Raw genomic sequence first — 17,897 nt, forward strand, 5'->3', positions numbered from 1 at the left:
TATGTAGCCTAGATCCTAAGAAATCTATATGCCAATGAGATGACCACTATAAGTAACAAAGCTGGACACTTTACCCTGGTGCTTTCCAATCAAAACAGATCGTTACACCCTTTTCCAAAAATAATGACTAATGAAATGACTAAGAGGGATGGGTAACTGCAAAGAAGAGGCTGCAGGAATGACACAACTCTGTGAAGTTTTAATTCTGTCAGGGAACCTGGCACTGTTTGAGTATTTTTTTTTTCCTTTCTCTTTTGGATCACAATTCTAACCCAGCCTGGTAATTTTATTGCATAGGGCAGGGGAATTCCTCCTTGCAGCAGGAACCTCAGTACCACAAAGGAAAAAGTAAAGTAATCCAGAAGAGAAACAAAATGTTAAAGTGAGTCTGTTCATTAGAACTTAAAGTAGGACTTATAAAGGTGGCAAACGACAACTGCATCAGAATCTTCTCTGGCTACTTATGGTAGTAAGATGTGAGAGAATTGAGACAAGAGCATGGCAATTGCAAAAAGGAATGGACTGTGCCAGACTTTCTCTTACTGCCTTGCCAAAATGCCCTGTTGTCTCCTGAAATACAATTTAACAGCAGTCAGGGAGCAAGCAACCTGACCTAGTGCTTACTGAATCAATAGCAGCTGATTCTCCAGATAACTTCCATGGACTTCATCTATGTCCTGCCCTAGAAGAGTTCATTTGTTCCCTCACTCTTTGATCATATTTCTTCTTAGAGGGGATCTCCATGGGTTCAATTTCTCTGAATATACAAGTCTATTCACAATAATCCTGTTTAGGTTCTTGCACTGCTTGCTTTATCCACAAAACTGTTTGCCTGATCCCCACTGAAGCCACAGTTCACAGAGAGATGGTGTGGTGGGTGCAGCAGCAAGAAAACCCAGTTTCCACTGTCTTCCTAGTTCATCCCTTGAACTACTATCCCTGATGTAATTACTTGGATTTCATTTTTTCATTTGTTTATTGTTTACTCACTCTTCAAATTAGAAGTGCTCTGGCCTTCTTGGAATGAAAACTTCTAGCTAAGTACTTGCTGTTGTTGTTGTTGTTGTTGTTATCATTAAGATTATTTACAAATAGAAGTGTAAAAGTAGATTCAGAGCAAGTTCTTCTCAGGGCTACATATCTTCCAGGCATCCATCCATGCTGTTATATAGTATTAAGGTGTGAACAGGGAAAACCATGTACCCAGTCAGTGCTGTGTTTAAGTGGCCTGCCAATTCCAGCTAATCACCAAGTTATTTACTTCCAGTTTATTAGGCTGAAACTGCCACTAGCTGTTGGCAGCCTCTAATATGTACGTCTCACTTTCGTGGGGTCTCTTCAAGCACTGCTGTAATAAAAAAAGCCATTTCTTCCAGTTTCAGCTGCAAGAATTAACACACAGAGCACCTCACAAGGCCAAGGCAAATTCTGATCTCAGTTACAAATGTGCAACTCCATTGATTTCCAGTGGCTTAATTTGCAATGGTCTTGAGCTGCTATACCTGAGAGCACAATTTCATCCACTGTTTTCACAGAGAGGAGTAACAGCAGTAGCTCTTATATATTTGTGAGTGTTTTAAATAAAGTAACAGTTGGATAAACATCAATCACTATCAATGGCCCTCAGACTCATTTACATCACATCCAATAAAACCCTGGACGAGCAATTCATCAAAAATTAGCCTAAATTATTTGCATTCATTTTATATACTTCAGTAGCTTTTTATTATTTTAGTATTTGAGCACCTCAGAAACTTCCACATCTTTATCCTCAAAATATTTCCATCTGAGAGTGAAGACTTGGAATTCCTTACTGAAATGGGAGGCATTCCATGGAGAAATTAAAGAACTTTTCCAAGATCACAGAGAAAATTCAACAGAGGCTTGGATTTAGATTTCCCAAATCATAGGGAATACGACAGGAAATGCAAGAATCTTCTTCTCTTATCAATGCTTTTCACTGGATAACAATGAAAGCATACAGTAAATTCTCTAATTCTCTCACAATATTTTTCAACTTGGATTTTCCTATTTTAATAGATACAGGGTCCTTACACTGGGATCACTGGGGATCCCTAGACAAGAATGTTATATTTTCTTCCACCTGTAAAGAGAGCCTGTTTTTGGCCTCCTAAAGCTGCTTTTTCCAAGGAACACTCCCTGTGCGGTGTTTTCCTTTGATTTTAGATGCATGATTAAACCTTACAGCCATGCCTGCAGTTGTGTAAGGCCAACAGAGTATTTGTCCATGCAGAGCAAACATTAGATTCCTGATGCTAAGCCTGAGGTGTGCACTGAGCTATGAGCACCACATGAAGCTCCCAACCCCATTACACCTTCCCACTGCCAACATGAGGGAGATCCACAATTTGCCCAGGGCCAGGCACACCTTTATTCAGAGGAAAACCTGCTAAGAAGCAGCCAGAGAAAACCAATACTTACTCATAGCACATGTGTGCTTGCTCAAGTGACCACTTCCAGAAACAATAAAATACTGCAGACAAGCCCTGTCCTGCAAAAATTACACACTCTTTGCTTTTTCTCTAGGCCGAGTTCATTGTATTGAAGGCAGTCACCATGTTATAAAAGATATCTCCCTTCAAACATTTTCTCAAATATATTTTCTCCTACTCCATGTAAAGATGTAGGAGCAACCAGACAGGAGACCAGATAAAAAGAAATTGCAACATATATTGCTGACTGTATGGTCAGCTGTGCCCCAATTATGATTTCTCCTCACAAATGAAGTTTGCCTTGCACTACAGGCTGACCAATAATGATATCAGCTACATGAGTAATTCATCAGCTTAATTTAGGATAGTCATATTTGCCCAAATTACATTTTCTCCCCATATGAAAATAAAAGCTAAGAAGAGGGTGGAGAAAGAGAAGTTAAGGAAGACAAAAAGCAGCTTTTGTTTCTTAGTAACTTGAAAATATTTCCTAATAGAAAGAGAGTTACCATTTGCTTTATTTTGGTCCACTTTCTGATTTCCAGTAATTTTCTGAGTTATATCTTGACATCATAGTACAGTCAGATAAATATATAGGTCAGGGAAAATCATCCAGAACAATCTGAATAGCCAGGTTTTGCATCAGTAAAGCATAGTTGCTTTAACTGAAAAAGTCTCACCATTCAGATCAGTACTGTCTTTAAAAAAAATAGTCCTATTTGGAATTATAATTTTTATAGTTACACCCCAAATGAAAACAAAATCTTGAAAAACCAGTGTCTTCTCTGTTGTCACCTTGCTGCTGTATGTAGAGCCCCACTGAGGTTCCAGGAGAACAGACCATTGATAGCAAAGACACCAGCATCATCTTTGGTTTGGTTTTGTCTGGTGTTTTTTATCAGGGGTTAAGTTAACTTCATAATCAGCACTGTGTACACAATGCACTAGAAATTGAACTTACCAGCCCTTGGACAATATACCTACACTAGTCCCTGAGCAAAAACTCAGAAACAAAGTCCTTCTTGTCATCAGTTCACAGTGCCTTCCCCTGAACTGTGGCTTGTCAAGTACTTCTGACAATTTGAGGATAACACTGTCTTGTGTATAGATATTTCCCAAGCAGAGAGAAACCTACCTGGGATATTTTATTTGCTAACTGTTCACTCTGCTCATGATAGGTGTGTGACACTGAACTGTGTTTGGCATCTAACATCTCTCTTTTGATAGATAGCAGTCTCTCAGCAGCTTGCTGTCTGAGCCAGTGCAGGCAAGGAATGGGCAGCACACGTTCATCAAACTAACATCTGCTTTCAGTTCCCATTTATAGATATGGAATCCTTTCAACTGGACATTAATCTTTCTCTACAGCAGCAATTAGGTACTTGAGACAGATTAGAACAAATCAAATTAGCCTTATTTATTAAACAAAAAACATCCTAAGGAGCAAACAAAAAGGATGGCAGACCATCCTGTGTGCATCAATATAAGAAGAAAATTGAGATACTGACACACAGGAGTCTAAAAACTTTCAGGTGCTATTTTCAAAGCCTCAACTGTAACCAAATAGCAGAAGGTTCTACTGCAGAATGCCTCATGGATTATTTTAGCAATAAGGTATAAGTGAAAGGATTATCATGAATGTAATGTTTCCCGTCCAAAAATTCCAGGAATGCAAAAATTAGTCTCATGTGCACTGCATGACTCATGGTTTTAATGCTGGAGCTTCATTTTCACTCATGAGGAATTCAAGCTCAGGAAAATGTTACCACAGAAATTCTCATTCAATTAACGAAGGAAAATCTTTCTTTTGCTACAGTTAAACAAGCCTAAGAATTGTATCTTTAGAGAGACTGGCTTGGTTCAGCTTCAGGCAATGGACGTCCTGTACACCATGAAGAGACACTGCCATCCCTGAGGGATCAAATGGATTGCCCTGAAGAGCTCAAATTCTACAGGTTTGGTTCAAACCTAGCAGCACAGCTTCCTCTTGCTGGATTTCCCCATCCTAACATGGCAGATGGCTTTAAGCAAGAAACGTGGGGGACCCTTCCATATATGCATGGAAATTAGTAGCAAGACATTTGTAAGTCACAAGATAAATGGACTGATGGTGAGGAAGGTGCACAGCTATCCACCAACCACCTGGTACTCTCTCTCTCTCTTTCCTTAATCTGTTTTTTCCCAAAAGTCACTTTTATTTTCTATTAAGGAAACATTTCAACATATTCATTAGAGAAAACTAGCACAGCCTAAGTGAAGAAGAGTTCCCACCATCTAGATTACATCTATCAGCAGCATTCCAGGGTTGTCTTTTACAATGGGAGCTAAATGTTAAGCAGATGAGAAGTTTCATGAAAGAATATGTTGGAGAACAGGAAACAGGGTTTTGCCATCCAAAACCAAAATGATCCTCATCTGCTGGTGCCATAGATCGTAAAGCTGATCATCTGCTCTCCCATCCCACGCTGGGCTGCCTTTGCTGCTGGAGAGCACCAGGGTGGGACAAGCAGGTCTGGAGGAAATGTGATTCTGCTGCACGCCTTGAAAAGCTGTGCTACTTTATCGCCTTTGTTCTCAGCATCTGTTCAGGGTGTCCATGGGTGGGATGCATGGGAAGGAGGAAGACACTTTTTCCAGTGAACTCATCCAACCTCTCCTTCAATATCCAGAGCCACTGATGCTGATCCTTCAATCTCCGTTCTCCAACTCTACATACACCTGACTAATAACAGCAGAGATACCATCTGGGGTTAGCTCATTACATGTTTATTACTCCTTTGTTTATTTCTTCATAAATATAAACTGTTGCTACCTGTGCAAGCCTGTGCATCTAGCCCAGTTCTGGTGAGCCTTAAAAGCCCCAAATTGAAAATAGCCTAAAGATGTGAGAAATCACAGCCAGCATCACCACCAGTTAGCCAAGGTATGGAGAGAGAATCATTGCAACACACAACATGTAGGGTTGGGTTTGTATTTAAGATTTCCTGGCTCGAAGGTACCACGTTAGCTGGTTAGATGTGGTTACAAATGGAAGCACCTGCTGACATTAATCACAGTAATTTGGCAATGTGGCTACCAATGCAAAATTTCAAAAGGGACAGGCACCTTGAAAACCTAAACCAGTTAATCATTGGCCAGATTAATTATCAGTTAGAGAAAATAACCTTTCCTTTAAGTTCTGTGATCTCATGCAAATGTAGATCTGAGAAGAGAGGGAAGAAGGGACCATGTTGCTCTTATTTGATTGGATTTTTCATTTGGTTCAATGTAACTTTAAGAAATATTAATCTGCTCCTTCATTTAATTTCATCTGTACCACTGGCCAAGAGAAACGCACTAATTTATAAGTTGAAGCAAGCCTTGAGATAATGTCACCCACCATTCATCCAAATTTGTCACTAGCATCCCATTAAAGCCGTAATTATTTTTTAATTAAAACTAAGGAAGCTGGCATGTGTGTGCCTACTTTATACATCTGTTATGGGTTAAAATAGCTTTTAAAAAATGTTTCTTTAGACCGCAGTCTTTTGTGGCCATGGCCTATGCCAAAGAAAACGCAAACTTGCTTATTTTCTCCATGGGGCGCAACACTGCCTATGTGTGCCTGAACAGATTCGACTGGCCGTGAAAAGAATTCTAAATAAAACACAAACATGGAATTTGGCAACGCCACAGAAGCAAGCTTAAGACTAATTCCAGCATGCGGACGGCTCTCACACAGCAAGTCTGGCTCCACTATAAATGAAACCAGGCTCTGTAAAATCGCCAGTAAAGTTTGAGTTAGGATTTAAAGAGACAGCACTCTTATTCCAAGGTTTGAAGGGGAAAAACACACACGTGCACGCACACACACATACCCCAGCTTATTAAGGAAACTCATGCTGGCTCAGTAAGTCTGTACATTGCAAACTGTGTTTATTTTCAGCAGTCATTTCCATTTTATAAAATGTGAAGTTAAAAAAAAAAAAAAAAAAAAAAAAAGCCTAAAAAGAACAATTTCACTTTGGACTCGTGTTTTAGAAAAAAAAAGTGCTGCAATTATGACTTCAGTGACAGCAATGAATGAAGGACCTATCTGATGAAAGAATTGAAATGTTTCACATAAAATAAGAAAGAAATATTAATGTCTAGGACAGAACAGGGGAAGGGAAAGGTGCAGATGGGCAAAAGCTCCATGGATAGGGTGGCCTGGGACAGAGCATCCTGTTCCCTCCAGACAGCCAGCAAGCAGGATGGTGACTCACTGAGACTTGCTGGGAGGGAGCTATATGCAATACAGCTCCATGCTGCTGTGTACATGGAGAAATCTAACCCTGGGGCAATGAAATCCCCTGGGAAATACCTCCCCAGCAGTGCCAGCCAGTCCCAGAGAGCAAAGACATCTGTGAAGAAAGAGTGAGGAGAAAGTGAAAAACAACTTTCACTCATCTTTACCTATTAAGGAGAATACAAATTTAAGAAATCTCGGTTTATAATCACAAGACACAGCCTGACAAACTTAGACAGAAAGGGCAGGGAGCAAATTATTTAAGCAGTGATGGTACTGTCTCCCACACTCTTGCTCTCCCTTAGAGCTCTGGATGATACCAGGTCACTGAATTAAAATTATATCTCAAGAGCCCACCTCAAAAGCCTAACCGTTGGGTTTTTTCTCAAAAAAGGAAGAGCAGAAGGGAAGATCTGCTGGCTAGAGAGCTCTAAATATGGGAAGAGCTCAGACATTTATAAGAGTGCTCAACTGCACTAATGAATGGTGACAGTGGTGATAGAGGCAGGGGCAGCACGGATGCAGCTTTCACAGCACTCTTCATGGAAAATGGGCAGGGAAAGTGTGAGGAAATTAGGAAGGAGTTTACAGAAATTTCACAGGATCATTTTGCAACTATTCTATGTATCTATTTATAATGATAGTGAAGTGTTTGACTTCAATAGACTATGGAGCCTTTAAGATTCTCCCTCAAATTTACAGTGGAAGAATTAGTTCCATTTGAAGAGAAAACAATAAAAATAGAAAAAGATTGATGTTTTTTTTAATTAGGTTTTACAGGAAGGTAAAGTTATTCACTAGCCTTGTACTCACTGTATGTCCACAATGGTCTTATTCCCAGTTTAATCAACAGTTTACACATTTTTATAAAGGATTTGGATTAATCAATCCATAAACACTCAGATCTAATCTTTGGACATACTTTACATTATAAGCCTATCTGTGCCATAATAAATTAACTTAGTCTCTCCCTGTTCAACCAGAGGAGATGAAAAAATAACCCAAAATTCTGTCAGAAGATGCTAACTGAAAAAAAATCATTGCCCTGCAGGCAGAAGGCACTGGTGCTATTCTGAGGTCTTATGAGAGTCCATGAATTTTTGGGTTTTACTCTCATCACCATGGACAGTTTTAAATTATATATATTTCCCAACAACACTCTGATTCTTACTTAAACCTCTGTACGTCCTGGAATTCCACAGACCATGTTCACTGCTGGCAGAACAGCATTACACCACTGAAGTCAGGAAACACCTCACAGGAAGATGCTCAGCCAAGCATCCCTAGGCAGCCCCATCTCTCAGTGGACTGTTGGCATGGCACAGCACACCCTGGGAGCTCCACGTTTGTCACGCAGCCATAGAAGAGATGTAAGGATCAGGTTTAGATCTGTGTCTCATGTGAAGTAATCTAGGTCAATACAGGACATGCAAGGAGACAGCCTGACACACAGGAAGGATGGGATGCTCCTCTCACATTGCCAAGGGGATGTGCTGAAAATAATACATCTACAGTTGGCTTCAAATAGCCAGGTGTTTAAAAAAGAAGTGAAGCTTCAGGTATATTGTGCAAACTACTTCTTCTCTAACCAGAGGCCCTTTATGTTAATAGCAAAGACAGTAATTTAGAAGGCACCATTTCATAGCACAATTCCAGTGACTGTCTCCCCATCTCCTTGCTTAGTGCCTGCATTAACCTCATTCCTGAAGTCTCAGGACCTCTGACTCATACAGCTGAATTCATAAAAAATGCAAGCCTTTGCTGTGTGGGATTTTTGCCTGGTTCTGTCCAAGTGCATGTTTCAGTGTCTCATTGAACCTGGCTTACCCAACCTGTGCTGTGGCAAGTTACATTATCTGGAATGAAGGCCCAGAGAAATGGCTTGATTAAAGACAAAACCAAGAGAACAGTAAAGATACAAAAGGCATGTACCATACACTAGCCTACCTGATTTCTGTATATACTGCAAAAAGGCTTGGAAAAAGCCTGTCCAAAAGAAGGCAAACAGCATAAAAAAGTATGTTGCTAACAGTTGCTCAGCTGTTTACTGCTCAGCAGAAAGAAGGACCAACATGCAGAGCACAGGAACCCAGTGGGGCACACACGAGAGACATCAGCATGGCTTCTTTGACTCAAATCCCATTCTGAACATAAAGCATCCCATCTGAGCATAGAACCCTTCCTTTCATCTAGTTTTATGAAGCACTTAGAAAACAAAGGAGCAGAGATCCTCTGAATAAGCTCTGGAGAGACACATGGTAATTTTTTTGCAGTTCTCTGACCTAAACCAGAGCCACCAGTGAAATAAGTGATTCAATTCTTCTAAAACAAATAAAATAAAATTAAGTGATTTCATACAAAATGTACAACACCTCATTGTTCACTCCACCTTTCCCACTCTGGCTTGTGAAGTAAAGAGCAGTTCTCATCTCAGCTACCTACATCATACACCATAGCTTGCCCTACTTCCTTTGACACTGAACATTACATTTGTGTATGAGAGATTTATATCTGTTCTCACAAACTGAACAGGCCAATTCACTTCCTGGCTCAGACACACAAACACATCCGCACAAATCTGACAGAAAATGAGAAGAAAAGTGATGACAAAAAGCTGCTGCTGAAGGGGCAGGAGGAAACTCCATCCTGAATGTGCCAGGTGAGGCTGCACAAGTGAACTGTTTAGCATATGTTATGTACAAATGAATGGCAATTTGCTGAGAGAAAGAAAGAATAATTGCAAACATTTATGCCTTGTGCACATGTAATAACAGAAAAAATTCAGCTTTTAGGAAGCTGGTGCATTGCCCAACCCAAAGACAAGGCACCTGACAGGCACTACCCCTAATTTTGTCGCTTTTTAGGTGATTGCTTCCTTCCTTCTCTTCCTGCAGTTGATTTCTTCTCTTTAAGGAAGTGTTCACCAAGAGGCATTCAACTCTCTGAAAATGGATGGGAAAGCAGCAGCAGCAGGCAAGAGGCTGGTCCCATCCTGCAAACCATCCCTGGCAGTCACTCTGCTGCAGAAACATGAAAGCCTTTCCTGTCCCTTTGCTGAGCATGGACACACACCATGCTACAACTTCCAAAAGAGATCTGCTCCTCCTTCAGTCAACCAAGGTGTTTCTGGATATAATGGCTGCTGCGAGTCATCATGGTGCCCAAACCTTTCCTACCGTGCCTAATTAAATCTTCACTTATGCTGGTGTCTTGTGGAAAGTACTGCCATGAAAAAAGAAGACTCTAATTTGTTTGGGTCTTCTGTCAGAGCAGCACAAACCATGTCATCAGTGGTGCCTCTTCATAGCAAATCTATTCTCTCCCCTCCAAACTATCAGAACTCTCAAATGTTTAATGAATCAAGGTGGAAAAAATGGGATTATTACTAATGGGAACAACAAGACATAACAAGGCACAAGAAAAAGCCCTGCAATGAACAAAAAAAAAAAAAAAAAAAAAAAGAAAACAATTCAATGAGCAAAAAACTGTTCAATGAGATAGAACAGAAATGTCCTTCCCTTGCTTTCCCATAAGCTCCCTTTTTACCTCATCTCCCACCTGATACCACCAAAGCCTTTTTGTGCTTTAACAAATATGGATCTGTTGCTGTGTGCTCCCCTGGTCCTTACCTATATTCTGAAGTCACCTTTCCTAATCCGGCCATCACTCAGCAAACTCCAAAAGGACAAAAATTCATTCATTCCAATAAGCAAATTATAAAATCACCTTCATCCATCTTGTTCCTATATTTTTAAATTTGATTGTGGCCAGAGAATTGCTGGCTGGGAATTACCCTTCCCCCCACTCTCAGACACAGCCTTTAAAAATGCAAAATCTAGCCCTCTATTTCAATATTTCTGATGTCAGTGACCGGTGTCGGCTCTCCCCATACAGTAACTGCTTTAAAGCGCTGCATACAGCACTGCATTAAAAATTAATTACACATGCTATTTTATTGATAGTGCATAATGTAATGAGCACCAGCTGTGCTAAACATCCAAACTCCTTTTTAAGACAGCTATAAAAAAAGAAAGAAACTGCACTTCCAAATGCTTCTCCTGTCAGAGGAGAAAAACAGCAACATCTTGGATGGATTTGAAACAGGATTCTTTGATTTAGCTCTCCATTTGGAGCGTTTGAAGAGTTCAGACTCTCGGGCTCAGTGTAGTGGTATGTGATGGAGTTAACTCTCTCAATGTTGGAACCATTGTCCTTACTGCAGGCAACGTTGCCTTGAACCTGTTTGTCCCAAGACTCCCAGATTCAGTTCCACCCATTAATATTGCAATTAAGGGCTTTTCTTTTTTCCTGGGATGTCCGGAAATGGCAAGCATCCGCTTTAAAGCACCTTTAAATATCACTGTTGCTCCTGCTGGTTCTTAACTTGACATAATTAGGACTTACAAAGTTATAGTGATCAGCCATCTGTCCAGAACAAAGCCACAGCCATGCTCACATTGCCAGCGACCCTGCCCATGCAGCACCCCCATTTTAGTCACCTCTTTGCAATTTTAAGATCTCTTTGCTGCCTCTTGACACACACACCATTCAGCCAAAAAAACAATCTGTGTTAGATCCACCTATTTTGAGTTTGGATCTGATTTTAAAATCTAGTGAGACAGGGAGCTGCATAGACAGCAGGTCACATATGATTTTAATACTTGGATAGATGAATGAACACAGAGATTGATAGATAGGTGTAAAGATGAATTTGTGCACTCAGACTGATGCATTACTCTTTTTTAGTGTATACATCTCTCACACATCCCTGCACTCTCTAAGTACTGTCCACAAAGTCAATTCTACTATAGCATGCATTACATATTTCACAAAAATAAATAAATAAATGAATACATGTAACCATGACTCATAGGGACATCTTTTCTGAATGTTAGACAGTATTTTATGCAAACCTCTTCTTTATGCAGCAAAATGAAAAGATACATTTACAAAGGCTCTCAGGGAAACTATAGACCTTTGTCTGTCATCCGACACTTATACCAAATTCCTCTTTTTCTTTCAAAAAAGCACCCAGTGCTAAAGAGGAATCTTTTTTTCTTTCTTTTTTTCTTTTTTTTTTTTTTTTTTTTTTTTGGGATTGTACTCAGCAAAAAAATGAAGAGTAGAATATCAACCATTGTCCTGGGACATGATGAGTTAGAAGGTTTTAGCTGGATGAGTTTGCATTCTCTGCTCTGATTACTGTTTTGTTTTCCATTGATCCTCCTGTGTTAATAAAATCCAGTCTGGAGTGAACAAAAGCTTGCTTCTTGTTCAAGTAAGAAATGTGCCGAGTGCATACCATATCATTAACATAAAAGTTTTTGAAATAATACTTCTTTCTAGACAGACTGTATTAATTGCATCAGGCTTTTTACAGCAGGGTGGTCTAATCTGGCTCTCCTCATTGGCTGACTCCAGTTATAAAACCAACATAAAATGAATACAGTGATATAATAGAGGAAAAAGTATTCTTTTAAAACCTACGGTTTAGTTACAGGGACTGCTTTTATCTTCACTGCCACCTTAACCTCTGCCAAGAAAACACCAGACTAGTTAAATGAAGCAGTAAGTAGAATTTCAGTAGCCAAGTAAATTGATATTAACTTTACAAGATGACTGTGATTTTCAGAATGTCCTAATGACTAACACAGCTGAATCCTTGAATTAGCAGGAGCTTGTTCCTCTCTTCCAAGATATGCCCCATGCCTTCCTCTATTTTAGACCTTAAATTTCACAGCCTTGTCCATTAATCACTGCTGTCCATGCCCACTTGCTGTTTTTATACATGCAACTAAGTATCATAATTGCTTTCCACCTCCTTCCATCAGCCTACATGTGGGAAGGAAGCAGTTTCACTGGTTAGATGAATAGATGTGTATTGGACACATTTAATTATCTTTACAGTGGTATATAAAACCCTCTCTAGTAGGCCCAGGTCCAAAGAATTTGGACCAGGTATATATCTGAATGCAGGCGCAGGGGATAAATTACTCTGTGCCATTACAATTCCCTTTGTCTTATGCTGATTATGATCCTCTTCCTGGGGCTTTTGCACCATAGTATCTTCAAGGCAGGGACTTTTTTCTTTGGAGAACACACTGTAAAGTGCTGTGCACTTCTGCGCTGAGATTTTCAATGCTCATTTCTCGTTAACTTTAATGGGAAATGGGCATCCAAATCTCTTAGGCAGCTTTGACAATTTAAGCCTTAATGTACAATATTAATAAATCAGCATCATAAAAAGAGCCTTATGAAGATGTATAGTGAAAAAATAGCCCCACAAAAAGCATTGCAGTGTATGTGTGCATGCACACAGGCATATACTTTTCTTTACATAATTATGTCTCTCAACAATCATTTGCATGTCTCTGTTATGCAAAAAAAACTGAGTGTGTTTTACAGTTACTCTGAGCACTTGCAATTCATTGAAATTAAATAAAAAGCAGGCTCAAAAAGAGCACCCTAATCTGGCAAGGGGTAAAGCAAAATGAATGCGTTGCCCATTTATATTTTAGATCCAAGCTACACAACCCTGTGAATTTCATTACTCTATTCCAACTTCTAATTAAATAGGCACTAAAAACATTTGAACGGGAGAACCCAATTCAACTGACAAAAGCATCTGGGGCAAAATATATAAATAAATAAATAGACTGAGAGAGGTTGAACCAGTGGCAGAGATTTTTTTTAAATCACATAAAAAAGCATGGACCTTTACTTGCAAATTTCTCCTCCTGGGGTGCCTTGAACACAAAGAATTGAGTAAAGACAGAGAGGACCATGATCAGCACTGGCTGAGCAGCACAGTGGACATCCAAGCAGACCTCCCAGCACCATTTGCTGTGACTGAAACTATCAGCAGCACGTTTTCTAAAGATCACTAACAGCTCTGGATGAGGCAGCACAACTTGAACAGCATGACTGAACACTACTCAGCATCCCAGACAATTGCTCTTTTCTAGGTTGGAGATTTCCAAAATCTGAAAATGCAGTTTTCACACATGTGTACCCCAAACCCCACCAGCAGCCAGACATTTGGATTTTCCAGCACAAACTGCTGTGAGGGACTCTTGAGGGCCTGGATTGTGAGCGTCAAGCAAAGATTTTGGAGTACCTGCAACTTCAAGCCATCAGAGTCTCAGTATGCTTGAGAATTGCATGGAAAATCTCCAGGTCCTGAATTAAATAAATGCTGAAAAACAGGAAAGGTAAGAAATGATGAAGGATGAGGGGAGGCGGGAACTGCTGATGGCTTTTGTTCAAAGAAGTAACCAGTTCCTCAGAAGCAAGAACAGGGCTGACAGAATAAAAGGCTAATCAAGTCAGAGAGACAAGCTGATCTCTAAAGCTGGAGCAAGTGACTGTTGTAAATGTCTATATTTAAAAAGAGGGCACAATGCAGGGATTGTCACTAGATTATTAATCAACACAAAGAACTCACTTTTCTATCATTTCCACAAAACATTTTGGGTGACAGAAAGATCCCATAACCCTTGCCGAGGGTTTAAGCCGTGCCTAGGCTCACATACACTGAATACTATGGAAGCTAAGAAAGGGTTAAGTAGACATAATCTCCTTTTTCACGGGAAGAAAATGTTTCTTTCAAGCAGACCTTGACCAATACTGTCATAAACATGTAGCATGCACTTTGATAAAACCTATTCTCTAAGTGTTGCAGACTGCAGCAGTAATTACAGGAAGCTATGATAACTGCTCTCCCTCTCCACAGAGCTGGCATCGCTCTCCCAGAATAAAGGCAATCCCAAAACTCACAGCACAGAACTCCAAAGTGAGAACTCCAAGTACGCAAAGTACAAAAGCCTCACCTTCCCCACATTCTTTAATAAACTATTCCTTGTTTCCTTTTCTATTTTTAGGTGTACTGCTTCCATTCCCACTAGCTGCTGGCATCAGAAGCAAGAGGGAACCAGGGTATCCAGTTCAGTGTTACAACTACGTGCCTCCCAAAGGCACGCACGTGCATACTGCACCAGTGAGGAGAGAGAACAGCAAAACATGAGACCAGTTTGGTTTACTGGTTCCTGGGAGGAGAGAAGGCAGGGAAGGTTTCTGACCTTCTGATCCAACGCTCACCATTTGCAAGAGCCTGTCCCGACATCTGGCTCTGTCCAGCTGGTCAGTCTGCCGAGGCTGATGAAGCAGAATTAGATTAAAACAGCATCCTCTGCTACACTGCATGCAGCACCTTGAACAGGAAATCTAACCAGACCCCGGATTTCTGATGGCACCTCACCACACAGCACATTGCTACAAGCCCAGAGCCTTTGCTCCAGTGCAGGTGGATGGGTGCAGGCTTAGCATCTTCCAGGCAGCCCAGCAGCCTTCTCTGTGTGCCCTGAGCTTCACCCAGGGTCTATACAACACCTCACAGAGTGCTCTTAGCTTCCTCCTGAGAATATTTTATCTTGCAAGACCAAGAGTTTCCAAGATACAAATTTGAATTTCTTGCAAAACCTTATATTTATTACATCAGTGAGAGATGTACAGAAACATTCTCATGAGATGCAGCATACTGTAGCCTACTGGTACCAGTGCTTGTGGAAGGAAAAAGCTAGCACAACAAAGTTTTGCCAGCTCAGGTGAGAAATGAGGAGCCATTTCCCAAAGGCTTTATTCCTGACAGTCATTGCAGACTCTCTGAATCCTTTGGTCCTCACGCTTTACTTATCCAGCATCATTTAGGGAACTCCTTATTATAACTACACGCACATTATCACGAATGAGAGCTGTGGGGTTTGGCCCACCACAGTGACAGTCCATAAACATTTGTGGATTTTGCCACATCTGTATTTTCTTTTACACCCTTCCCATTTTCACCTCACCGGCCCACAGTTCAGCACAGACCGAGCCTTGCAACTGAGCCATGCTCAGAAACACCCACTGATTTCAAAGAGATCACTGGGTCTGAAATGATGGGGTCTGGTGACAATATGTCCGTGTTCTCTTTGGCTAGCTTGGCGTGCCTTCATTTTCACATCACTTTCCCCTCCTCGTGGTGATAAAAGTCAGATATCCAAAAGGAATAAAGGAAAAGAAAATCTGATGGGGTAAGAGGCCAGGGATGCATGGTGAGTTACCAAGGAGCATTTTCTCAAAGCAAGGGAGAAAACAGCATGGAGCGCATACATCCTGCGTGCACATGGATGCGGAGGAGAGCCTTTAATATGAGTGATTGAGGAGGAAGGGCAAAAAAGAAGGAAATAAAAATACCTCAGATGTTAAATGTTATCCAATTAAGCTTAAAATAAACAGCCTAGAGAGATGAAATCTTGATACTGGGGTATCACATTCTGCAAGGAGTCTCAGACATTTGTTCACAACATGGCACAAACGGCCCAGCAGTGGCCGCAGGTGACAACTGAGGGTGGGCAGGCAGGAGGGGAGGGATGAGGAAATGGAGGGAGTCGCATGTCCTTTCCCACTCCCCATCCTCTCCCAGGGTGGAGAGGGAAGGAGGAAGGGAAGTGGGGGTGTGGGGGTTAGGGCATTTTCTCTGCCTTCCCCATGCGACCCAGCAAAGGCAGCTCTCCCACAGCAAAGACGACATCACTTGGCAGCACTACTGACCTTCAGATAGCGACAAAAAAAAAGTATTTCTATTACCTGACAACTGACAATGACATCCAAATGTGCCTGACGTCTCAGTCTGAATCTCAGTCTGAGTCCCGCCAACTGAGACTGCACGTGCACCACAGCAGGGCAGGCTAAGGCAGGGCGGGAGGGAGGCCAGTGCGCGGAGAGGTGACGTGATCACGGATGTGTGAGGGTGGGAGGAGGCAGCTATGGGAGCCCCCGGCAGGTTTGCAGGCCTGGACGGCCCTGGAGAAAAAACAATAGAAAAAACTGTCAGTCGGATCTAATTTTGAAGGGACAGAGGAGGCATCAAACAAGCGAAGTGGGGGCTGGCTGCCTAACGCACAACACGCTTGGTCTGAACCCCTCTCCAGGCCCGGCTGAGGCTGGCGGGCTCACGCTGGGTGGGGGAAGAATGAGAAGAGACCTGGAGGACCTGCAAACCCAGGCTGAGGCCTGTGGGGCACGAGCGGGTGAAGGTGGGGGACGGCCAGCCCTGGCAGGGCGCGGAGCCGGCGGCGGCGGGCTTCGCCACCAGCACTTGCTCAGGGACCAAATCAAAAGGGGGATAATTGTTTTATGGCTGTGTTAATGCACTGGGCTGACACAAAACCGCGCAGGCTTTCTGCCGAGCCGCTGCTGAGCGGCCTCCACGCACCAGCCCGGACAAAGTGCGCTGACTAGAGCTCAAATGGCTTCAGTGAGGTGCCAGGAGCCGAGCTCCCAGAAGGAAGCCTTGGCGGCCATGTGCTGCCTTCCCGCTTGAGCTGAGGCCAGTTGTGCATTTTGCATGCCCCGATTATGCAGGCTGATTCCCTACTGAGCCTGCGAGGAAGGGAACGACCTTTTTCCTGGTAGCTAAAAGATGATATTGTAACCTCCAACCTTATCATTTATTTTTAACCCCTCTAAGGAACACCTCGCCTGCCATTTAAAAGCTGTACTTAAGAGTTTTCTCCTGTTCCACTGGAAATCCTTGCTCTTCCTGGCATTAGTCCAAACTTATCTCTGTGACTTTGAAAAACTAAGATGCAAGTCTTAAATATCGACACACACCTGCACAAACACAGACACACACACACAGAATCATGCAGGAGTCAAGTTTTTGGCTGGCACAAACTAGCAGAGTTTAAAGGGAAGCTGAGTGAACGGCACTACTTTCCATCCCTTGGGAATGCAAACCCCTCCATTTCAAACTATTCCTGCCACTTAGTTATTAACTAAAGGGTAGCTACTAATCAAGCCCATTGTCTAAATGAAGATAAGTGGTGGAGTAGTCGCCATTAAAAAGTTGGTATTTGCCAACAGTTACCACACAGTGGTAGATCAGAAACCACAATTTCCCCCTGTATTTAGACCAGGAAATATGTGTGCTAATTGTGGGGTACCTTCTGGCAAATGCTTTCTTTCTAAATGGTGGCATCTCTGGCTGTTAATGAGCATGCACCTTGCAGATAGATGCAAACACCATGGCAGCAAGCAGAAATATTTATCTATGTTCCCTCCAACCTTAGAAAAACATTTCCTAAAGGAACCTACACCGTGGCAGCAAGGAATAATATTTATCCATGCTCCTTCTG

General features: G+C 41.7%; 1 protein-coding gene across 2 annotated transcripts in view; it reads right to left on the reverse strand.

The window, feature by feature from the left end:
- Positions 1 to 17,897, reverse strand: part of BCL11B (BCL11 transcription factor B) — a 90,948-nt gene that overhangs the window by 31,830 nt on the left and 41,221 nt on the right. Inside the window, exon 3 of one of the 2 annotated variants that reach the window (XM_079308172.1) lies at positions 16,348 to 16,563. The exons of the other annotated variant lie outside the window; for it this stretch is intronic. Coding sequence (XP_079164298.1) covers positions 16,348 to 16,563 — 216 coding nt within the window. The remainder of the gene's footprint in view (positions 1 to 16,347; positions 16,564 to 17,897) is intronic. 2 annotated transcript variants of the gene reach the window in all.

This window comes from Erithacus rubecula (genome assembly GCF_903797595.1).
Source record: "Erithacus rubecula genome assembly, chromosome: 6".
In the NCBI taxonomy this organism is placed as follows: domain Eukaryota; kingdom Metazoa; phylum Chordata; class Aves; order Passeriformes; family Muscicapidae; genus Erithacus; species Erithacus rubecula.